The sequence below is a fragment of the Crocuta crocuta genome, unplaced genomic scaffold (assembly GCF_008692635.1).
Source record: "Crocuta crocuta isolate KB4526 unplaced genomic scaffold, BGI_CrCroc_1.0 scaffold95, whole genome shotgun sequence".
Taxonomy (NCBI): Eukaryota; Metazoa; Chordata; class Mammalia; order Carnivora; family Hyaenidae; genus Crocuta; species Crocuta crocuta.
The window spans coordinates 14504020-14512764 of record NW_027530971.1 but is presented as its reverse complement, the minus strand read 5'-3'; the positions used below and the strand labels follow the sequence as shown (position 1 = coordinate 14512764).

Below are 8745 nucleotides of genomic sequence, written 5' to 3'. Positions count from 1 at the left end.
CCCCCCCCCCCCCCCCCCCCAAGGCCTGGCGTGACCCAGGAAGGCCACGGTGCCTCATCAAGCCAGGACACAAGCCTCCCGGGGCCTGCCCCACCTTCGTTCCCGCTGCCTCTCTCCAAGCAGGTGAACGCCTCCCCACCTCCCCCATCCTGACACGCAGCAGGGGGCACGTCTCCCGGGAGGACAGGCTTGGGGCCCTCCCGGGAGGCCGGCTTCTCTATCGCTGCTCTGCTGCTTCCTGCACTCGCTCCCAGCTCAAGTGGGGGTCCAGGAGGCTGGGACCAGATGTGACTCAGAGCCCAGCACAGAGAAGGCTTGCAGCACGGCTCTGTCCACACTGTGAATGAGCCCTTCCGCTTCCACCCACTCGCTCTAGGGTACAGTCGAGAACACTGAAGCGCTTTATAAGCAAAGACATCCTTCCCAGCATCAAACAAGGACGGTCTGAAACAACCTGAGAGCCCAACCACGCAGGACGGGTTAAGGAAATATGGGCCATTCTCCCTTGAAGGCATATTACTCATTCATTGCAAAATGAGGCTTATGAATGTTAAGTACACGGGATAATCCTTATGATAAAATGTTAGTTCAAAAAAGCAGAAGGAAAAAATATCTCTTCTCACCTTTGAAAATTAAGGAAACCTACCCAAATGCCATGTACTTTTTGTCGGGGGAGGATGGGATATGGAAATCTTATCTTGAAAGAAGGGGAAGGGAAGAACTGAGGAGGACAGGGACAGAAGCAGGGCCTGCCGTGTGGCCCGGCACCAGGGAGGACACACCCACGGCCTGTCCCCAGGGCTCCGGTGGGTGCCCATGCCCGGACCCTGGCCGCCCAGGCTCACGGCACTCACTTGGCGAAGTTGGCCAGGTTCTGGGTAACCTTGGCGATGAGGGTGAGGGTGCGGGCCGTGCGGTCATCGGGGTACTCCTGCAGCAGGTTGAAGAGTGAGGGTGACATGATGGCGGGGCAGAGGAAGCGCAGAAACAGGGAGGCGCTGATGAGCCGCTCGCTGATGTCGGGCCGGCCGCGGCTGCTGCACTCCTGTCGCCATGAGGCAAACACCTCTTTCAGCTCCCGGGGGAAGACACTGGAGGGACAGAGGAAGTGGCCGGTCATTGGGCAGGGGGCTAGGGCAGGAGGGCGCAGAGCCGGGACCTGGCCCTGGGTCTGGTGGAGCCCTGGGTCCACTTCCCTCCACAGGGACAGCCCGTGAGCCAGCGAGCACAGGACCAGTGTGGCAGCGAGGGCAAAGGGGGTGCCTGGTCCAGGGAGCAGGGACACGGGGCTCCAGGCAAGGCCGTGGGCTCTCCACAAATGGGCCGAGAGGGGACGGGCGCAGGCACAGAGGAGCCGGGTCTCTGTCCCAACCAGGTCCAATGGCAACAGCCAGCTCCTGGGCCTGCCCCGGGGCTCTGACCTCTGCCCCAAACGCCCGACATGAGGCTCTAGGGGACAGTGAAGAAAACACAACCGGAACAGACGGCTGTCCCGTGGATGCTATCACTGGCCGCTGAGGCTCACTCCCTTTGCTTGGACATTATAGGAGCCAGACGTTTTCAGCAGAGCTCCTGGTGATCAAGATGGGAACAGGCCAATCACAGGATGAGAACGTAGCTCCCGCTTTCTAGATGGGAAGGGAAATGGAGGAAGTGACCTCCCCGGGGGGGTGGGGAGCACAGCGAGGGTGGGCAGGGGCCTCTCTCTGTCGGGCATTCCCAGCCTGCTGCAGCCAGGCCCCACTGACCAATCCATAAGTGGTTTTCCTAGCTTTTCACCCTGCCAGACATGCCTCCTGCCCTGGAGCAGGCCGGGCCGCGGCAGTCTATGCCTGCCTCTGTCACTGGCCCAGGCTGCTCTGAGCCAGTGCCTGGCCCTCTCTGAACTTCAGTCCCCTCATCCTCACACTGAGAACAAGACCAGCCCTGCCAAGTTCACAGGACCATCTCAAGGCCATAGGAAGCCTTGATCAACTCCAAAGGCTTTTGCCCAACAAGCCCAGCACCCGCTCAGCAGGCTCCCTACAGTGAAACAAGAGTGTGCTGGAGACACAGTGACAGAGGAGCAGAGGACATGAGCTTAAGCCCTGACCCTCAAAGTGCCTGGCACAAGACTGGGCAGAGGGCAGGTGCTGAGTGATGACACCCATCGATGGCCTTCTCCAGGACAAAAAGGTGCCTCCAGGCCTCTAACCAATATCAGAAAGAGGAAGTGGAAAACCTGTGGATCTGTTTCCCTGTGTCCCGTGCCCAGTTTGCCCTGGGACCTGGGCAGGTACAGGGCGAAAGCACAGCACAGCTAATGATGAGAAGTATGTTCCCAGAGTTCAAGGCTGTAGCTCTATCCCCAGGCCCAGGGGTCATTTCTGGTCGAGCCCGAGGGGTCAGGCGGGACCTAGGTGAGCACCTTGTGCAGCCAGGGGGCAGAGGAACCTGGCAGAAGGACATCCACTCCATGGGCTCCGGCTATTCCCTCTGTCCCCTTCCCAAGTCTACTGCTCACCTAGGAGGCCTAGCTCTGCCTGTTTTTCGGGAGCAGCAAACCATTCTCGAGCCCCCCCGTGTCCAGCCCTGAGCCGGTGGATCTGTCTGCCCCCAGGGTGCTGCAGGTATGTGCAGGAAATGGATTTGGACACAGACACAATCTCACTCTGACGGGATCAGGGCTGTGACAGAGGGTGCCGGGAGGCGTGAGACAACCCATCTGAGACCATGAAGACGGGCGCCCACAGGGCAGCAGGCACAAGGCCTTAAAGCAGGAAGGGAAGGGGTGTGTGGAGGTGGAGGTGTGGGGTGAGGGAGACCCTGCCAAAGAGAGGAGTGAGGTACAGCAGCGGCGGGCGGGTGGCCCCCCTGAGTACGGCTGAGAGATCTCATGTGAAGCTGTCCACCTGCCCCACGTGGGTATCTGAGAGGGGCCAAGGCCCCGTTCCTAGTGCTGCCACCCCAGCACCTGGTGCCCGGCACACAGAGGGCACCCGCTAAGAAGCGTAGAGACACACTGCCGTGTCCAGGTTCTCAACGCCGCGTCCTGCAAATATTCTGGGACACCCCCTTACATCTGCAAGCCCACAAAGGACCAGGAGGGGGCCTGGCAGCCCATCAAGACGCCACCGGGCCAGGCAGAGCCACCAGTTGGAAGCTATGTGAGGTCGCAGCTGTCACTGTGCTCTCCTTGTGAAACCTCTGCTCTGTCGTTTACAAGTTGGGGAAGATGGAGCCGTACGCCCTGCCGAGCATGCGCTTGCTAGTGTGGCGCCCAGGACACAGGAGGGCAAGGACCCAGGGGTGGGGCCCGGGCGGCACTGACCAGTAGGAGTTGATGATCTTGCAGAAGGCTAGCTCGCAGCACATCTTGAGGTTGCCCTGGTGCTCGGGGAGGTCGGCGGCCGAGCACTTGCTTGGGTCCACTTCGCAGTTCTCGTCCGACTCATACAGTGCTTTGATGAACTCACCTGGGGCCAGGAGGGCAGGGAGAAGGAGTGAGGGCCTGGCAGGCACGGCCCATGCTCTGCCCACCTGCCGGCCCTATGCCCCGCCCCCCCTACCTAGCGCATCCTGCAGGTACTTCTGGCCCACCAGCTTGAGGTACTCCTCAATGGCCTTGGTGGCCAGCGTGTTCTCCCGGAAGATAAGGTGCTCATTGTCCCCGCAGCGGTCCACCTCTGACATCATCAGGTCCGTGAGGAAGTCCTGGGGGGGCAGGAGGTGAGAAGAGCAGACATGAGCAGGCCTACAAGTAGGACCCCAAGATCCCAGACCCGCTCCCCACCACGCTGCTGGTGCCCACTCTGGGGGGCTGCTGGGGGGTGCGCACAGGCAGCCTGTGCAGGGGAGATGCCTACAGTTGGGAGAGAGCTGGATCTAGGGATCGGGGAGGCAGGCCTGGGCAATAGCACGCAGAGCCATGAGCCAACTGTACCATGGTCAGGCCCGCTGGGCTCCAACCCTGTTCAGCCCTGACCGGGCCTGGCCAGGTCTCCCTTCCCATCGCCGACAGCGCTAAGGAGGACAGACGGCCCACCCTCGCTCCATCATACAAGCAGCTGCCACTACCCACCCGCCCGTTACTCTAATGGGGTCTCCCACCCTGGAAACCTTGTTCTGTGCAGCCCCACGGCAGGGATTGCCCAGACGCCCTGGAAGGCAGTGTGCCAGGGCCCAGCCCAGATGGCAAGAACATGGCCCTCAGCTTTGGTGGGGAGGCGCCCCTCACTGCTGTGGGTCCCAGACTTCCCGGGAGGCAGCTGTGAAGCTGGTGAGCCTATGGGTCTCATACGCAGTGTCACAGGCAGACCCTGGGAGGAGCCTGAGCCCACACGCGCCCTCCTGACTCTGGAGAGGTGGGTAGTGACCCTGCCTCTCTTGGGAGCCCCTGCCTCCTCATGCCCTCAGCCAACCCTGGGACCTGGGGGAGGGAAAGAAGATAGGCAGGGAGTCAGAGACCTGGGGTGGGGGGCGGTGACGAGGTGATGTGAGGAGGCCTGCGTGGGCCAGGGTTTCTGGGGCTCTGGAAGCTCCTCACTCCATCACGCACGACTTTGGGCTCTTTGAAATCGAAAGCAGACCTTAGGCTACAGAACTGAGTTCTAGGCCCAGGAGGCCTACTGGCCAATGGAGGAAGGGTGGGGACCGGGGGGAGGGAGTGGCCACTGCCTCTCTGGGAACCACACAGCCTGAGGTGTGACCCAGAGGGCCCCATTCTCTGAGCACACAGAGCAGAGCTAAGCACTGCATGGGGCCTGGCGGCTCCAGGCTTCTGAATGCCTGCGGTGGGTGCCAGGCCCAGGCTGGGATGAAGAGGAGCTCTCTTTAGAGCTAAAACCCAACGAGGGGAAACAGGCACGGAGCAGGAAAGTGACCTGCCCAAGCCCACACAGATACCAGGGGCAGATCTGCCTCCCTGCCACATTGAAAGGAGGGGGGATGGTGGGGAGAAGGCCTGGGGGTCCAAGGACGGAGACTCTGAAATGCCACAGCCCATGAGAGCAGAGCTCAGGGAGTGGGCAGGAAGGTGCTGAGATGCCCACTCACACAAGCTTCACCTTGGGACTGCGGGGCACTTGTCAGGCACTCTGCTTCTCACCGAAAACGTGCCCTTGGTTCCCACGTGTTCAGATAGGGGGCTCATAAGCACAAGGTCCGAGCACACAAGTTACTTTCTGTCCTTCTGCCTTCTGATCCACCAAGCTCACTGAGGTGGCTGGTGCCTGGCTTCCAACTCCCTCCACAAAGCGCTGTGAGCCCCGAGAACAGAGGTCACTGCACACGGGAGTCGGCTTTCCCGGCCAGCCCAGCCCTTGGGGGCCAGGTTGAAGGAATAGACACAGCAGCAGAAGGGGCTCCCTCAGTTCCCTCAGTTTCCCAGCAACCCCCAACTCTGACCAGGAAATTAAGGACAGCATTTGCAGAGCCAGTCCAACCTGGTCAGGCCTGAAGGCTGGGGGCGAGAGGAGGACTCTTGAGGGCTCCCTCCCCTCATGGGGAGCACACTCAGGGAGTCCCTTTCCTTGAGGGACAGTAAGAGTCCGATAGGCACAGGGCTCTGGAGGCCTGAAGAGGCCCACAGACTTGGGACCTTGATGGAGTCATGTGCCTGGGTCCCCAGCGGCAGGGGGGGTGAGGGGGGAGGGGTGTTCTTAAACCCACTTCCTCTATAAGCCACAGCCCCATCCATCGGCTCTGTATGTGTATCAGTAATCAGCTCCAACCACGAGGGGGAACACGAACCCCCCCTCTCCCCCCATCTGTGACACAACTCTTGGGTTCAGGGAGCCCACCTGGCCGTGACGGGTGCTTCTGTTAGAGCTGAAATCACGGACGCGGACATGGGGAGCGGCAGGGAACCTAGCGCACATCCCAGGCCTTCACGCGGGGCCACGCAGTGTGGGGGACCCGCCTGCGCCCACACACGCACCTTCACCTTGCCCGTGCTCTGCAGGATGTGCACCAGGGCCGACGCCATCTCCTCCTTGGTCTTGGCGCTGAGGATGGGCTCGAGGGCCGCACAGAGCCCCAGGTAGTGGTTGGTGATGTGCTCGGCAAACTCCTTGTACATCTCCATGGGCAGGATGGTGATGGTCTGGTAGCGTGCCTTGATGCGGATCATGGGCCCGGGGCCCTTGCCGCCCTTGGGGTTGGGCGTTACCACTGGGTACCACTTCTCCACGAACTGCCGCCCAGCCACCGAGGCGGCAGGCAGGCTCACCAGGCCCAGGTAACTGTTGCGCTCCTTCTTCTTCTTCTTGTCGGTCTCCCGGTACAGGTGCACGGTGACGGTGCGCAGAGGCGGCAGGTTGTGGAACTCGAAGTGCTCACCCCAGAAGACGTTGTCCGTCTTGAGCTTGCCCGTGGTGCGGGCATAGAGCACATCGTCCAGGCACAGCTCGCACAGGTACTTCTTCTTGGCCGGCAGGTCCTTGGCCTCGATCACCCACAGCTTCAGGATGTGCTCCACACGCCGGCTGTTGTCCTGCACGCACACCAAGGGGCCTCGTCACCGGGGGGAGGGGCAGGGAGAGCTTTCAGACACAGGAGGGGCCCTGGCCCGACACAGAATCAGGGCGAGGCAGGGACAGCTCTGGAGCCTGGCGGACAAGGGGCTGGATCCCTGCTCTGCCTTGTACTAGCCCACTGACCTTGGGCACATGACTTCACCTAAGCCTCGGTTCCCTTTTCTGTGAAATGGGAATGAAACGGAGGGACCGATCAAGTAAGAGGCTGGCACAATGCCTGGCACGTAGTGGGTGACTGTGCCATCTTCCAGCTCTTCTGTAGTTTGCTGGTCTGTAAAGTCACTTAGGAGGTGACCACTGCTAAGGCCCCTTCCTTAGTGAGGTCACGGTGACCAGGGCTCAGCCCAGGCCCTGAAGGCAGCGTGGAACCAGAAGATTATAGGGGGGATCCGTGAACCTGATGGGGGCAGTTTGGGGGCCCACCCGCTTAGGTCAGTGGTGCTCCCCTGAAGAAGACAGATGTCTAAGCTGGAGCCGGGTGAGTAGGGAATCAGCCTAGGGAGAGGGGGGCATGAATTTCAGGCAGCAGGACACCAGCACCCATGTCCCCAGTAGCCCAATGCTCAGTTCTCTGGCCCAGCCTCTTCAGCACGTGGACCAAGTCAGCCTGGCCACCTGGAGCTCTTCCTTCAGAGCCCAGCACCACTGCTCACCCGGGTGCTGCCTCCACCCCCGCCACGGCCCACAGCGGAGCTCCTGCCTCTCCCCTTGTGTCCGGGTCTGTGTTTGCCCCGGGCCCAGCCTCAGTCCACCCTACTCTGGGACCAGGGACACAGGCTCACCTTGTTGGGGTGTACTGCTCGCCGAAGGTTCTCCATCCACTTATCCCGCTCGGCTGCTGATCGGCAGGAAAAGCACTTGCTTCCTGACGACGTGGTCACCTGCGGGCAACAGGCAGGGCAGTGTCACAGGGAGGGGAACACAGTAAGGCTGGTATGACGAAGACCTCTGGGCCCTGGGGGGCAGGCAGGGGCAGACTATGGCTGCCAGGTCTGAGCCACAGCCACAGGGTGGAGGCAGAACAAAGTTCCCGACGACCACATTTGCAGGTGACCCAAGTTCCTAGAGCAGGTCAACAGCAGGACAACTCAGCCCTGTGCCCGTTGGTGGCTGGCCCCCGCTCCCGACCCCTGCCTCAGGGCCCCGCCCACTGGAGAGCATCTTTCTGGCTCCAACCTCACTCTCCCGGAGATGGGGAGAGGAGGTGTGGGGCCCCGGCCCGAGGCAGAGGGCAATGCTTAACCTGAACTTCCCTGCTCCAGGTAAAGCCACAGGCACCGAGGGGACAGGCACAAAGGATCCCCTCAGTCCTCAGCTGACACCTCTGGCAGTTCTCTTTCGCCAAGTGACATTGACGAAAACAAGGGTCACAGAAACAACATTTTGGGGGCAACATTGGGGAAATAAAAATTGTGCTCTCTAGATGTGCTGGGCTCTGGGGTCCTCCTGTCCGAAACCCTTAGCCTCCTCCCTGGACTCCTGCTCATCCTCAGTCTCCTCCAGGTGGGGTAGACCGACCAGAGTTGCTCGCACCCTGTCCCTGCTGTCCCCAGCACCATGCGGGGGCTCTGCAGGGGGAAACCAGACTCCTTACCCGGCAAGCCCTGCTGTGGACCAGCAGGCAGGCATCATCCTCGGCCTGCCCCAGGCAAAAGTCAGAGCCCGGCTGGTCCAGGTGTCCTGAACCAGAAATGGCAGCCGGCGGGCACAGGGTGTGGGACAGGTGCCAGGCATCACTCCATCCTTTCTCCAGGACCAGGGGCGCCCTGGAGGTTGTCCCTGAGTAGCTGACTTTCATTCCCAGAAGAATGCATTCCTCTATCAGAGAGCTCCCCTAATTATGCAAGACTGTTGGGGGTGGGAAGCTTCTCAGAAAAAGAGGTGGGAAGAGAATATGAATAACTGGAGGAGCAATCAGGAACTCCCAGGAGCACCTGCAACATTAGTTACCGTGGTCCTGGTTTGGCCTCGGGCTTTTGTGTGGCTGCTGACATGACCCTGCCCACTGTGGGCCTCAGATTCTCCACCCACAGTGAGGGGCCCTGGCACTGGTTGGGTGGCTGTCCCCCTGCCCTCAAACTTGGGTCACAGAAAGCGAGGGCAGGAAAAGTTCTGGCTCTCATTATGCAGAAGGAGAGATGGGCCCACAAAGAGGGGGTACTCTCTCGTACCCCACAGTGCATTGGAGGGTTTTTAGTAGGAGTGAGCAGGCTCTGGGGCTTAAACAATT

General features: G+C 60.9%; 1 protein-coding gene across 1 annotated transcript in view; it reads right to left on the bottom strand.

The window, feature by feature from the left end:
* The window catches only part of DAB2IP (DAB2 interacting protein), a 45243-nt gene that overhangs the window by 17416 nt on the left and 19082 nt on the right, over positions 1-8745 (bottom strand). Inside the window, 5 exon segments of the mRNA XM_077769778.1 lie at positions 855-1091; positions 3311-3455; positions 3549-3693; positions 5918-6472; positions 7298-7396. Coding sequence (XP_077625904.1) covers positions 855-1091; positions 3311-3455; positions 3549-3693; positions 5918-6472; positions 7298-7396 — 1181 coding nt within the window.